General features: G+C 40.1%; 1 protein-coding gene across 3 annotated transcripts in view; it reads right to left on the reverse strand.

Annotated features, from left to right (window-relative positions):
• LOC126483771 (venom dipeptidyl peptidase 4-like) overlaps nt 1-15,934 on the reverse strand; it is a 555,240-nt gene that overhangs the window by 37,996 nt on the left and 501,310 nt on the right. For all 3 annotated transcript variants that reach the window (XM_050106923.1, XM_050106922.1, XM_050106924.1), the window contains exons 5-9: nt 12,669-12,721; nt 12,322-12,533; nt 9,121-9,290; nt 713-807; nt 502-625 (exon numbers count right to left, since the gene is read on the reverse strand). In XM_050106923.1, the coding sequence (XP_049962880.1) occupies nt 502-625; nt 713-807; nt 9,121-9,290; nt 12,322-12,533; nt 12,669-12,721 (654 nt within the window). The remainder of the gene's footprint in view (nt 1-501; nt 626-712; nt 808-9,120; nt 9,291-12,321; nt 12,534-12,668; nt 12,722-15,934) is intronic.

Here is a 15,934-nt window from a genome sequence, read left to right on the forward strand (position 1 = left end):
TTATTTAGCTTTAAGAGTTTTCCTTTTTTTCTTTTCTTTCTCCTACTACTGACATTCAGTTACTTCCCTCAGTGAGAATTTCTGTCCTTTTTTTTTTGTTTTTATGTACCTTCTTTTTTCTTCTCCCTCCACGAAATGAAGAGTTATTTGAATTAAGTTCACTGTATACCAATTCGTCTTATACCTTTCAAGCATAGCTTGAATGACTATCTTTACTTTACTGTACCCTATGTCTCCTGTTTTTAAAATCTCTATTTCCCTCAATGCAGACAATTTTATACTTATTATTTAATTGCACATTTTTGACCTCGCTTTTATTTTATGTGCCAAATGCAACTCTTCTTCCCATCTCTCTTGCCAACCTCTGTAGTAGATTAAATTTTAATGAGGGAGGAGTAAAAATGTAGAGTAACACAGCAACTTCATGAAAATATGTTAAAAATTTGATGTTCACAACAAAAAATTTATGTAATGCTCTAAATATTATTGGTGCCAGCTTACATTTTTACAAGAGAAGTCCACTGTGCTGCATACAACTATTGCTGCTTCATTTTGCACCCTGTTCATCCAAACAGCAGACACCTCATTACTGTTAGCCCAGGACACAGCTGTTAATATTGGCTCACTGTTTCAAAGAGAAAGAAAAAAATAGTTTATCAAAAGATATTGTTTGTTTTATCATGGCATTCATGTACACCATTTCCTGTTTTACCTGTTTGCCAATTCTTTTGGTGGAGGTATATCAAAAGCACTGAAGCCATCTAGTTGTACAACAGTCAATGATACAGTTGGATTTGGCGTTCCAGGCTGGAAGAGGTAAAACAAATACAATGAGAATGACTGATTTTTATATTATTTAGCAAATACAGAACACATGCAACATGAGTTTTATGCTATGGGGACTTGAATGTTCTGCTTCTTCATTAAACAGTGTTTTCTATATGGAAACTTTACATGCTATGGATTGCAATAATGTTCCAGCTCATTATTTTTTCAAAAAATGAAATGAGGTCACTTGGACCTTTGCAGGAGTGTCAAATAAATAAACTGAGGATTTCACAGTCTTAGTCATATTTTGGTTTATTTGAACAGATAACTGGTTTTTATCTTAGAGTTTTCATCAGATCTTAAAAAGAGCAATAATTCACCTGATGTGTACTCATAGATGGATGACATTTACATCTATTGCCATGTGCATTACTGTCCTTTTTAAAATATAAAGATAGAAGTAAAGTCAAAACCAGTTATCTGTTTAAAAAATAAAAGTATAACAAAGACTTAATTCTTCAGTTTATTTAATTTCTGAAATTTTTGTTAGTTTTCAGTGGGCATCCATGTTTCAAAGACATAATTCTTCTGCTTATTAGAACACTCGAATATTCTCAGAATGCAAAAAGTCAATCAGTTAACAAATAATCATTAAGATTGAGGGTTATTTTAAATACTGAATGAAACTGGTAGGAGAATATTTATTGGTATAGTTCGATTCTCCTTCCTCATCTAACTTTTCCCAGTGCTTACAAGTTTGAACTCTACGATCAGCTGATACATGTTGCAACATGATACTATGCTGTTTCTAACACTCATTATATAAAATTCTGGTACCGCGCGCTGCGGAATTTGAATCCACGCCAGACGTCGTGGACGTCGAAGACCCATAGAGGTCTCTGCACCCTCGCGCCGTAAGCTGTGGCGGTGCGCGCCTCCTGGCCCGCTTTTAGTGTGAGGGCGCCACAGTGAAACACGTGGTCCCAGCAGCCAATAGCGGCACGCCCGATAGCATACTTAAGCGCCTGCTTCATGCTCAGCCAGCAGTCTAACATTGTGTTGCGTCTCAGTATATATCGTCTCAGACAGCGTATTGAATTCGTGTTTCTATTCCAGTGGATGTGGTTGTCTCGTTTTGGTTCGTTACTCTGTTGTCTGTTCTTGTTGTGTCATAAGATCCTCCGTTGGTCATGTCTGTCCTCTCCCATTGTGTTGTTGTTCGCGGGTCGCTCCGCAGGTCCCGCGCGTTTCTGCCACTACTACCCCGCAACCGTTCCGGTCACCGTTACAACAAAAATGATGACAAAAATTGTTGCAACATCTGTGTATCTACGAACACATATTCAAGGCAGCAGGGAAGGAAAGAATAAGACTTACAGCTTCACTGTGAAACAAAAACAAAGTAATAACCAAAATAATGGCAATCCATTTGAAAGGGCACATTTTTGAAATCAAAATCTGGTGCAGGGTAGCTGTACAATGCTCAACTCATCCTTGATAACAATGGAAGGCATAGTAGCTATCCAAAACATGACTGACCAACCTCCTTGCTGACCTCATAGGACTCCATACATGAGATGTTTATTGGCCCTGACTGCTTTCATTCTCTTGTACAATGCACATTGAGCTTTGGACAAATTGTGCACACATTGGTGAAGACAGAATGATGATACTGAGCCAACTTTTGTTTCAAGTGTTTCTTTACTAACCTCATTTACACACTACAATGCCAGACTTTTGTACTTTCGTTCGTAATAGGTACTTTGGGGCCAAGTTGATCAGGTAGTTGCAGACTGTCTGAGTCAACATAGCCCTTCCAGCTGCCACCAAAAAAGGAAAGGAAGACTGAGGTTTAATATTCCATCAACAATAAGATCATTAGAGACTGAAATAAATCAGAATGGGTATCAATGGAGAAGTGAATCAACCATGCCCTTTGATTGGATCTATTTCAGAATTCACTTTAACTCTTTCGCAGCTACATACATGCTCTCTGCTTTCCATGCTGAACACAGCTTTGCTGTGACTGTACTGTTCAGAAAATGCTGATATCAGGGGTGAGAAATGGCGTTCCAGCCACTGTGAAATACTTATCATCTGATTTTAAGACAGCTATTTGCTGAAAAAATTTGATACTTCCACATTTTACAGTGTGATATCTTCACTCAATAAAGGACTGAATTGCTTTGTATTATTTGTATAGTTACTGTGCTGCATAAAATTAAGTAATAGATTGCATGCTATTTTAAAGAGTTTGCAGAGGTAAAAATGCACTGTGTAAACTTTGCACATGGTTGATTTTATGCTTATACATCACTGTGTATGACATCTAGATAATATATCAAAATTTTATTTAAAATTGAGAATTGAATGATATCTCATGTTGTTCTTGAGTGATGGATTTTTATATCCCACAGACAGTCTCATGCAACACATTTCTGTCTCTGTGAACTGGGTCTATTTGGCCATGACAATCATCGTATTTCATAAGTGGTTCAAGATACTGAAATGAAGTTCTTTATTTTTTGCAAATGACAGCACACATTGAGGCACATGTGTTGTATGATAAATATTTAAAACTTTTTGTTTGCCAACATATGGAAGTAACTCATCCACAGCAGTGAGAGTTCGGTGGTTCAGGATGCGTACAGACGTCAGTAGCACTGTAGGAAGCCCCAAGAGGTGCATGTATACATGTGCAGTAGCAGAGGAGGACATGTATATATGTCCACAGCACTGATAGGGTTAAGCAAAACTCTAAATCTGGATAACCAGCTGAGGATTCCAAATGACGCCCTCCTGAAGGTGAGTCTGCTGATGTGATCTCTCAGGTTTTCTCAGAGTAATTGATTAATGGTGCACTTTTGAGTGTTTATCGAAGTTGTTGTTACTGTTTTGTTATGCATAATGTTTCAATGACTGACTGTCATGTTCTTCAAGTGCCGGAAGTTATGCTGATATGTGTACTGCCTGTAAGGACTCTAACCAGTCTGGAAGTACACCATTAATGAGTTCATTGCCTTACCACTGCATCAATTGCCTTGGTGAAAAAAAGGTCAAAAGGGTATTAAGAAATGCGTTTCTTGTCAAAAAATGTCAACCTTTTGCACCAGAATATAATAATCCATTCTGAATCCAATGCAGAGAAATTACTTTTACTTTTAGTTCTAGTACTGTGGCTGTGAATTTCACAGTTCACCCTAAATTCATTCTTATTATTAACTTGCTATTGCCCATGCCTGTACTCACATATCAGTAGTTTTGTTATGATGAGTGATGATGAATAAGTAAGCTACTGTACATGTGATAACATCAACTGTCCTTAGGTCTCTGCTATTTGGATAAGTATGTGCACCCTTCCCTCCTCCTTCCCTGTCCCCCCCCCCCCCCCCCCAATCCCAATCCCCTCCCCCCCTGCCCCTCAAGCAGCCAAGCTGTCCTAACACATGATGCATGTGCAGTGCCAAGCAGTGCATACAGAGGGGTATGGGCAGGAGTGCTCATCTATGAATCATGGTATTGAATTAACTATACAAAGATGAGGTGACTTACCGAACAAAAGCGCTGGCAGGTCGATAGACACACAAACAAACACAAACATACACACAAAATTCAAGCTTTCGCAACAAACTGTTGCCTCATCAGGAAAGAGGGAAGGAGAGGGGAAGACGAAAGGAAGTGGGTTTTAAGGGAGAGGGTAAGGAGTCATCCCAATCCCGGGAGCGGAAAGACTTACCTTAGGGGGAAAAAAGGACAGGTATACACTCGCACACACGCACATATCCATCCACACATACAGACACAAGCAGACATATGTCTGCTTGTGTCTGTATGTGTGGATGGATATGTGCGTGTGTGCGAGTGTATACCTGTCCTTTTTTCCCCCTAAGGTAAGTCTTTCCGCTCCCGGGATTGGGATGACTCCTTACCCTCTCCCTTAAAACCCACTTCCTTTCGTCTTCCCCTCTCCTTCCCTCTTTCCTGATGAGGCAACAGTTTGTTGCGAAAGCTTGAATTTTGTGTGTATGTTTGTGTTTGTTTGTGTGTCTATCGACCTGCCAGCGCTTTTGTTCGGTAAGTCACCTCATCTTTGTTTTTTATATATAATTTTTCCCACGTGGAATGTTTCCTTCCATTATATTGAATTAACTATACGTTATACAAGGTGTACATTATGCAACAAATCTTGTAGAAGTATAGATTAAACATGATGAAGATTATATAAGTATTGTATTCATTACTTCAAATTGTATCAAGTAACATATATCAACCCAGAAAAGCATTGCCACTAATACGATAAACATCAAAAGTCAAAGAATTAATAGATTTTCAAAGAGTAAATATTTGTTTCCTAATTCACACATTATTCTTGAAATTAATTAGTATCCTGTACCACACACTTTATAAAGCAGCCTGTGTTCATCCTCAGGATTCAAGCTATCTCCATACCAAATGCCATTGAAAACAGTTCAACTGGTTACTCCTGAAAATGTAACAGGGTTATTTTCACATTTGCACAATTTTTATGGCTAAAACTTTCAACTGTGATATCTTTTTTTCCCCATGGTTCATTCTTCATGGAATGAAGCCCATATAGTGCCCAAGCTATTCTCAAATTACCCGTGAAAACCCCCGTTAAGGACTGTCTAGTAGTTTTGGAGATGTGTTTTCAAACAGACAAACACGACAGTTTTACAGATTTATTATTAGTATAGACAGATGACAAACATTACTAAGAAGTACATTTAGTAGCCTGTAAGTGTAAAAATACCACACGAAGTCCTTGAAGAGCTGGATTTTTTGTTATACAGACATACAGCTGCCACTGTGGCTGATTGTGATGATGTACCTACTGAAAAATCATCCCTAGCAATGGGGAGTCAAGTTTAGGACCTAAAACTCTAATCTTTATTATGTCTAAAGGTTTTTTGTGGAGCTGGGGGAGCTTTTAATAGTGGAGACATCTTTCTAAAACTTGAATATCTGCAATGAAGTGTTTCTCCAGCCTTAAAAATTTGCTTATCTCTGACTGCAGTGGTTTACTTGTTCCTTAATAATGATGTGGAGACTAACAATTAAGCCACTTATTCACTTTTTTGACACATTTGAGTACCTTTGAGAAAGTTCTTCTGTTGTTGTTTTCATCTGATTCTCTTTGATTTGTGCCTGCTTTGTTTCCAGTCTAGCTGTTTGCAGCATAAATTAACTGCAGTGTTTCTATTGTATATATTTGTAGTTTAGCAACATGTGAACATGATTGTGTCCTGTTGACCAATTTTCCCTTACAGCAAAACAAAAACAAATTTTTTTCACTTTGCACACAACACACACACACACACACACACACACACACACACACACACACACACACACACACACACAGATTAAATACATACATACAGGTCGTTCATTTTAACTGAAGACATTGAAATATCTTGAATACTACTCATTGGATCAAAATAAGTTATAATTGCAATTTGTTTGTCTCAGATGGGGAACATCCAATGACACCACATTTGACCTATCACTCCACCCCATGGATGGATGGCAGCTTTGAAATTTTTTTTTCCTTCAGATTATGATTCTACAGCAAAATGTACATGTTTTCTCTGGATCATTTTCTTCATTTTGCCACAGATGGCACTGTAATCAGAGGAATAGAAATGAGAGCTCAATCATAATTTGTGATGGCTTGAATATCCAATGGCACATGGGACCCCTCCTCTATGCTGCAAGGGCAGGACAGACCAGTATTTCATACCTTCTAATTGGAAATCTCATTCACAATGTTGTGTTCCTCCAACACATTGAATAGGAGACTACTCAACATGCCACTGTGGCCATGGCTCGAGGTGAATGCTACTCTGCTTTTCCAATTAGAGTAAGTGTTCAAATGTACTACCACCAGCTCCAGTACACTTAGTGATCCACTTTTCAAATGACTGCACAAAGGATATAAGCATTTTTGTGGGAATGTCAGCACAGACATTTCTGATGCGGTTGACCATGTCTTCATGGCCTGTTGGCACTTGCTAGTAAGCCTCACCTTTTCCTCACAGAAAGAAATCCGGTGATGCCAAATCCAGTGACCTAGTAGACCAATTAACAGGGTCACCTCTGCCAACCCACAGACCAGTGTAAACACAGTGTAATAGCTACCGTGCTTCAATTGTGTAATGCACCGGGCAACTGTGATGCTGAAACCATATACGCTGTTGAACATTCAGGGTGACATCATGCAGTAGTACCAATAGTTCCTCTCCCAAAAATGTTCAATATTTGCCTCCATTCAATGTGCCTTCAGTAAAATACAGACCAATGAGTTTGTTTCCCATGATGCCACACCATACATTTACTGGCCAAGGATGTTGATGGTCAACTTGCCATTATCAGTGGGGATTGTCCATACTCCAATAATGCACGTTATGTCAGTTAACACTATCATGGATTGTGAATGTAGATTCATTGGAAAATAGCACCTCAGCAACAAATGTGGGGGTAATGATCAAAGCAGACGAAATTAATTAAAATTCGTGCTGGGCCGGGACTCAAACCAGGGTCTTCTTGCTTGCTAGGCAGAAATGTTAACCATTACACCATCACAGTATGATGGTCAACATTGTTGCATGAACCACCTAAACAGAGTGCCCTCCCCAGCACAAATTTCAATTCATTTTCCCCTTACATTTCTGCCTAGCAAGCAAGAAGACCCAGGTTCGAGTCCCAGCCACAGCACAAATTTTAATTCATTTAGTCTGCTTCGATCGTTATTGTAGATAATAAAAAGAGACTTAAATGTCTCAGGGAAACATTTAATTATTAAAAAAATGTGGTGGTTGTTTGACTTTGTTGATGTGCCCTTCACAAACACTACCCGGTTATGGAAAATGACACCATTTAGTACTTGATGCAGTGACACTTGGTAAGGATGATACTTATGATGATGCAGTATTGTGACAAAAACTTCATATGGACACACCAGAATCGCAGTGTTATTTCCAGGAACTTATCCTTGGGTTGTGGTGCACTGCTGCTAGTACAGCTCTTTCATGAGCTTCTCGTGTAACACATTTGCTTCATTTCTTTTTGCCATTCTGTATGCTACCATCAGACATAAAGGCATCCACCACCTTGTAAAAGGATAAACAAGAGGGAACTTCCCCTTGGGAAATGCTTGGCATACAAGGCAACACCAGCCTCAACATTTCTCCTACATTTTCGGTAAATCAGGATCATTTCAATTTTTTCTTCTGGGTTTGCAACATTCATTGTCCACTTGCCTGTCTGTTCTCCAAATGATAGGTAGACATGCAGGCAATGAACACTACACAAGGATTGCACTGTTTAGAGCTGCTACCTGTTCTATGTCTGCATGGTACATGAGCTCTGGTCACAATGTATTGCCTGCTACTATACGTCGTAGTTCGCTACATGGCCATGGTGGTGCATTGGGTAGTCCTCTGTTCAACATGTCAGTGGAATACAATGTTGCAAATGGGACTTCCAATTAGATGTTATGAAATACCGGCCTGTCCTACCCTCACAGCATACAGGTGGGGACCCATGTGCCATTGTCATAAATTACGATTACGTACCCATCTCTATTCCTTCAATCACAGTGCCATCTGTGATGAAATGAAGATATTGCTTCAGACAAAATGTACATAGATTTTTCTGTAGAGTTGCGATCTGCTATAAAAAATGGGGATTCCCATTGAATATTTCAAAATTGGCCCCTGCCACTCATGCACAAGGTAGGGTGATAGGTCAAGTGTGGTACATTGGATGTCCCCCGCTGAGACAAGCAAATCAGAATTATAATTTTTTTATCAAATATGATATATTTCAATGTCTCCAGTTAAAATGAACACCCCATGTATACATAACCTAAAGTCACTTCATTATTATGCACACATGTAAAAGCATGAGAAACTATCCTAGCTATTGTGGCCATTAGTTTCTTTCTTGAGAAGAAAATTGGGATGGGCTGATGTAGGTTAGTGATGTTAGAAAGGAGGTAGATCACTCAGACCCCAGAAGGAAAGGGAGCCATCTGTTATGAGAACTGGGAGAGACAAAGGTGAATGTTATACTATATATAACACACTGGGCACTATAGTCTGCATGTTTCAGTTTGTAATATAAGTAATGATAGTGGTGATATCATATAAATGTAATGAAAATATTTGATTAACATGTAAAGCATCAGGAAATTGTCAGCTACCATCATTAGCTTATGGAAAGCTGACAATGAAAGTTTCAAGAAATGTGCCTCAATATTTCCCAATTAATGACTAATGTTACATTTATGAGATTACAGTAGCTTTGTTGTTTTGGAAAACTGGTAATCACCTTTGGGTATCGTACATTGACGGCTCTTGTGTACTGGAACTCCAGATTTGCAGGAGATCCGTAATATGGAATTGTCATAAAACGTGTTAAACTATCATTAAATGTTGCATAAGCCAATTTCTTCCCATCTGGAGAAAACCAGAGTGCTTTATTTGATGCAAGGACTTCCTCTGAAAAAAGAAGAAAGGTTAAATTCAGTAATTGAAAATCCAGTTTCAGTAACATTATGTTAATAACAAAAAAATAAGTTCCCTTTTGGGGACAAAACGAAACAGCTAAGTAAATGCATATAATTAGTTAAACTAATACTATTTCCTACAACAGAAAAGAGAATGTGATTTTGCTAAAATTGTGCATGTTGAGAATAAAAAGTTTGGTAGCATTTTTAAGAAATGAGAAAAATTATTATTTTGGCAATGAAATGCAAGTTACATATATCTGATTGAAACACATTAAGCAATGGGTATGATTCTAGAGACATTGATTGTTCATTGGCAGTATGATCAAAGTATTAATGTGAGGATCAGGAGTCTACTCAGAGCCAAGAACTTTAATTTTTGACGAAACTTCAAGCAATGTAGAATATTCATTTTCTGTTTCTTGCTGACAAACTAGAGCAAAATTCTATACTTCCAACATTGTCCTGTATGAATGTTCACTATTAATATGTGGGGGTAAATCTGTCAGACACACGGCCTAAATTTAGGAGACATTTCATAAAATATGCTGTGGCTTTCACCACAGTTTCTGGTAAGTCTACTGAATCAGGCAATGCCTTAATGTCTCATTAGTCAAACAATGGAAAATCAGATCTCAACTTGTAGCAGCAAGGTAGCTGCTGAAAACAAGATACTGACTCTTGTGCTTTTCTGTAACAACATTTGTCACAGTGTACAAGTGTCATAGGCAAAACACCAAAATAGCAAGCTACACCCATAGAAACTGACTGGGTGAATAGTTCTATCAGAGAGGAACAGAGGGAGCTATCAGATGTGCCAAGGCTTTGCAGTTGTGATAACATGGGGTCTGAGATGCTCTAAATAAATGATATATGCTGCTTACACTTCCTTATAATGTTGCTTCAGAATATATTAAAATGCAACATGAAGATTTGTGGGCTGTTTGGATGTGACTGCATGGTAATGTGAGGGCAGGCATACTTGTTGTTGAGGTCCCAGCCAGGGAGGATCACTGTATTGTTACACAAAGCACATTGTGCATCTTCGCATCTGGTCTTTCCATCTAAGAACAAGTAATAGACTTCTTGCAACATTCTGTGTCATCCTGTACCATTGGTCGGAGACTAGTAGCAGCTTAACTGGGGCGTTATTGTCCCAAGCATAGGCTGCTGTTAATACAATAACACAAATAGCTTTGTTTGGAGTGGAGCTATAACAGAAAACCATGGACTGCTGACGAATGCTGCCACATTGTGTTCAGCAACGAACTGAAGTTTGGCACTACCCCAGATGACCATTGTTGTTGGGAGAGATCCAATTCTACCAATGTTTTTTTGGGAGGCATAGCATTATTACTACTAGCATCATGCTGTGGGGAGTCATCGAGTATGACTTCAGATCACTGCACAAATTCTGGTAGTGACTGCAAATTCTGATAACACAACATAGGTCACGAACATCCTGTGTCCTCATGTGTTACTTCTCAATCAACAGTATTGTGGTACTATTTTTCAACAGGACAGTGCTCATCCACACAAGGCAAGCATCTATATGAACTGTGTGCATGATCACAGACTGGATACAACAGTTGCCAGCCAGTTTACAGCAGGAAATGATACAATGGCTTTATGATGCCTTTCTCAACTCAATCAGATCATGCACTAAGTCGGAGGACATGTGATATCATACTGATAAACAGACACATACTGTCAAGTTCTTTGAAAAGGTCACTTGATTTTTTGATCATTGCAATAACACCACACACCTTCTGAACCTGTGAAGTTTCATGCTGGATGCTTCACTTTTTTTTTTTTTTTTTTTTTTTTTTTTTTTTTTTTTTTTTTTTTTTTTAAAAAAAGGCAGTGTACAGTTCCTTAAGTTGCCATGTGGTAACTTAAACAGTTAAGTGCAAGAGAGACAGCCATCACATTAGAATTTTTAGTGTTGTCTGTGGCAGGATGCAACAATAAATGTGGATTGTCTAAGTTAAGTGGACCAGCACAGTTGATATTGCTGAAGTTGGCGTATGAATGGATCTTCCCAACAAGCAAAATGCTCGAAAGCTATCTTAGACAGAAGACAAGTCAGAATTATTGGGGGAATGTATGCTCTTTTTGTGACTTTGTATACATGCTGCTTGCTACATTACACCTCAGTGGTTGGGTAATTATTTTAAGAAATTATTTAAGTGGACCAGCAGACCAGCAGACACACAGATTTTCTGCCTCTTTTTAAAATAAAAGTATCAAAATGTCAGTTCAGTTTTATTAAATAGTGTCAAGTACAGCTTTAAAAATAAGAAGTGTGTTGTAACATAACTTACAAAAGGAAAAGTTTTGTGTGATTATATAGATTTTAATGAGCAAACTAGGGTATTTGAATCTCTTTTCGCATACAGTTTTACTCTGCTTTATTATGAATATCTTTTGTGAGAAAAGATGATTTTTCTTACAAGTTCTCATAACAGTCAGAATTATTGGGGGAATTTATGCTCTTTTTGTGACTTTGTATACATGCTGCTTGCTACATTACACCTCAGTGGTTGGGTAATTATTTTAAGAAATTATTTAAGTGGACCAGCACAGTTGATATTGCTGAAGTTGGCGTACGAATGGATCTTCCTAAAAGTAAAATGCTCGAAAGCTATCTTAGACAGAACACAAGTAATATTCAGTAGCATATCTGTGGTTATCTACTTATGCTGATTCTCCATGTGGTCCATAAACAAGATGGCAGCCATATGCATTGGCATGAAGTGTGGTAGAATTCTGTCACTTAGGTGTAATTTTGTAGCTTGTCTATTCTGCCAAACACATTGTTTTATTCCTTCTTTTTCTTTTGTAGATACTATTTGTCTATTTCCATCCGAAAATGTTTATCTTATCTGATTCTGTCATCTGCTTCATGAAAGGTGAACTCTATATAATATCCATTGAGTATTTGCGCCTAAGAATATCTGTTGCTGCATAATAAAACATTTCCAGCATCGGTGTGCCAATAAAAGCTAGATTATCTTCCTTACCTTCATATACCCAGTCTGGTGTACCATGATAAATTGATCCAAAGCTACCTGTGGTGGTAAGCTTAAACTCTCTAGCAAGTTCAGCTGTTGGACGGTAATATATGTTATTGTGGTAAACATACACAAGTGCATTTCCAGTGGGTGCCCACACAACAAGCTGCAACACCTTGTTGTCTAATAGTCCCTCACTATTTACTAGAGGCATTTTTGTTCTGCAACAGAGAGGGAGAAATTTGAGAAAAGAAGACATTTGTATGAGAAATTTTACATGTGAGCATAACAGTTAATTACTACTTAGTAAACTTCCATCAAACAGCAATTCATCAGTGCCTGTTTTATAAACTTACTTCTTCTCTATGTTGATGATTTCATACTGGGCCAAGTAGGTATGTCTGAATAGCTGAAAGCAGAATAGATGATAAATTAAACATTTTTAAGTAGAAAAATTGGAATATTTACATAGAAAAGACATAACATTGGTGGTATCAGTGTAATTTTAAGAAAATGAAATACTTTTCACTTTTATATATATATATATATATATATATATATATATATATATATATATATATATTAAAATTAATAGAGGGAAACATTCCACGTGGGAAAAATATACCTAAAAACAAAGATGATGTGACTTACCAAATGAAAGCGCTGGCACGTCGATAGACACACAAACAAACACAAACATACACACAAAATTCAAGCTTTCGCAACAAACTGTTGCCTCATCAGGAAAGAGGGAAGGTGAGGGAAAGACGAAAGGATGTGGGTTTTAAGGGAGAGGGTAAGGAGTCATTCCAATCCCGGGAGTGGAAAGACTTACCTTAGGGGGAAAAAGGACAGGTATACACTCACACACACACTCATATCCATCCGCACACACACAGCCACAAGCAGACATTTGTAAAGGCAAAGAGTTTGGGCAGAGATGTCAGTCGAGGCGGAAGTGCAGAGGCAAAGATGTTGTTGAATGACAGGTGAGGTATGAGTGGCGTCAACTTGAAATTAGCGAGGATTGAGGCCTGGTGGATAACGGGAAGAGAGGATACATTGAAGAGCAAGTTCCCATCTCCGGAGTTTGGATAGGTTGGTGCTAGTGGGAAGTATCCGGATGACCCGGACGGTGTAACACTGTGCCAAGATGTGCTGGCCGTGCACCAAGGCATGTTTAGCCACAGGGTGATCCTCATTACCAACAAACACTGTCTGCCTGTGTCCATTCATGCGAATGGACAGTTTGTTGCTGGTCACTCCCACATAGAATGCGTCACAGTGTAGGCAGGTCAGTTGGTAAATCACGTGGGTGCTTTCACACGTGGCTCTGCCTTTGATCGTGTACACCTTCCGGGTTACAGGACTGGAGTAGGTGGTGGTGGGAGGGTGCATGGGACAGGTTTTACACCGGGGGCGGTTACAAGGGTAGGAGCCAGAGGGTAGGGAAGGTGGTTTGGGGATCTCATAGGGATGAACTAAGAGGTTACGAAGGTTAGGTGGACGGCAGAAAGACACTCTTGGTGGAGTGGGGAGGATTTCATGAAGGATGGATCTCATTTCAGGGCAGGATTTGAGGAAGTCGTATCCCTGCTGGAGAGCCACATTCAGAGTCTGATCCAGTCCCGGAAAGTATCCTGTCACAAGTGGGGCACTTTTGTGTTTCTTCTGTGGGAGGTTCTGGGTTTGAGAGGATGAGGAAGTGGCTCTGGTTATTTGCTTCTGTACCAGGTCGGGAGGGTAGTTGCGGGATGCGAAAGCTGTTGTCAGGTAGTTGGTGTAATGGTTCAGGGATTCCGGACTGGAGCAGATTCGTTTGCCATGAAGACCTAGGCTGTAGGGAAGGGACCGTTTGATGTGGAATGGGTGGCAGCTGTCATAATGGAGGTACTGTTGCTTGTTGGTGGGTTTGATGTGGACGGATGTGTGAAGCTGGCCATTGGACAGGTGGAGGTCAACATCAAGGAAAGTGGCATGGGATTTGGAGTAGGACCAGGTGAATCTGATGGAACCAAAGGAGTTGAGGTTGGAGAGGAAAATCTGGAGTTCTTCTTCACTGTGAGTCCAGATCATGAAGATGTCATCAATAAATCTGTACCAAACTTTGGGTTGGCAGGCTTGGGTAACCAAGAAGGCTTCCTCTAAGCGACCCATGAATAGGTTGGCGTACGAGGGGGCCATCCTGGTACCCATGGCTGTTCCCTTTAATTGTTGGTATGTCTGGCCTTCAAAAGTGAAGAAGTTGTGGGTCAGGATGAAGCTGGCTAAGGTAATGAGGAAAGAGGTTTTAGGTAGGGTGGCAGGTGATCGGCGTGAAAGGAGTGCTCCATCGCAACGAGGCCCTGGACGTGCGGGATATTTGTGCATAAGGAAGTGGCATCAATGGTTACAAGGATGGTTTCCGGGGGTAACGGATTGGGTAAGGATTCCAGGCATTCGAGAAAGTGGTTGGTGCCTTTGATGAAGGATGGGAGACTGCATGTAATGGGTTGAGGGTGTTGATCTACGTAGGCGGAGATATGTTCTGTGGGGGCTTGGTAACCAGCTACAATGGGGCGGCCGGGATGATTGGGTTTGTGAATTTTAGGAAGAAGGTAGAAGGTAGGGGTGTGGGGTGTCGGTGGGGTCAGGAGGTTGATGGAGTCAGGTGAAAGGTTTTGTAGGGGGCCTAAGGTTCTGAGGATTCCTTGAAGCTCCGCCTGGACATCAGGAATGGGATTACCTTGGCAAACTTTGTATGTGGTGTTGTCTGAAAGCTGACGCAGTCCCTCAGCCACATACTCCCGACGATCAAGTACCACGGTCGTGGAACCCTTGTCCGCCGGAAGGATGACGATGGACCGGTCAGCCTTCAGATCACAGATAGCCTGGGCTTCAGCAGTGGTGGTTTTGGGAGTAGGATTAAGGTTTTTCAAGAAGGATTGAGAGGCAAGGCTGGAAGTCAGAAATTCCTGGAAGGCTTGGAGAGGGTGATTTTGAGGAAGAGGAGGTGGGTCCCGCTGTGATGGAGGACGTAACTGTTCTAGGCAGGGTTCAATTTGGATAGTGTCTTGGGGAGTTGGATCATTAGGAGTAGGATTAGGATCATTTTTCTTCGTGGCAAAGTGACACTTCCAGCAGAGAGTACGAGTGTAGGACAGTAAATCTTTGACGAGGGCTGTTTGGTTGAATCTGGGAGTGGGGCTGAAGGTGAGGCCTTTGGATAGGACAGAGGTTTCGGATTGGGAGAGAGGTTTGGAGGAAAGGTTAACTACTGAATTAGGGTGTTGTGGTTCCAGATTGTGTTGATTGGAATTATGAGGTTTTGGAGGGAGTGGAGCTGGAAGTGGGAGGCTGAGTAGATGGGAGAGACTGGGTCTGTGTAAATTATAGGAGGTTGAGGTTTGCTGGAAAGGTTGTGAAGGGTGAGTGAGTTGCCTTTCCGGAGGTGGGAAACCAGGAGATTGGATAGTTTTTTGAGGTGAAGGGTGGCATGCTGTTCTAATTTGCGGTTGGCCTGTAGGAGGATGATCTGAACAGCCGGTGTGGATGTGGGAGAGGAAAGATTGAGGACTTTTATTAAGGATAGGAGTTGACGGGTGTGTTCATTGGCTGAGTTGATGTGTAGGTGAAGGATTAG

This window comes from Schistocerca serialis, chromosome 6 (assembly GCF_023864345.2).
Source record: "Schistocerca serialis cubense isolate TAMUIC-IGC-003099 chromosome 6, iqSchSeri2.2, whole genome shotgun sequence".
NCBI classification, from domain to species: domain Eukaryota; kingdom Metazoa; phylum Arthropoda; class Insecta; order Orthoptera; family Acrididae; genus Schistocerca; species Schistocerca serialis.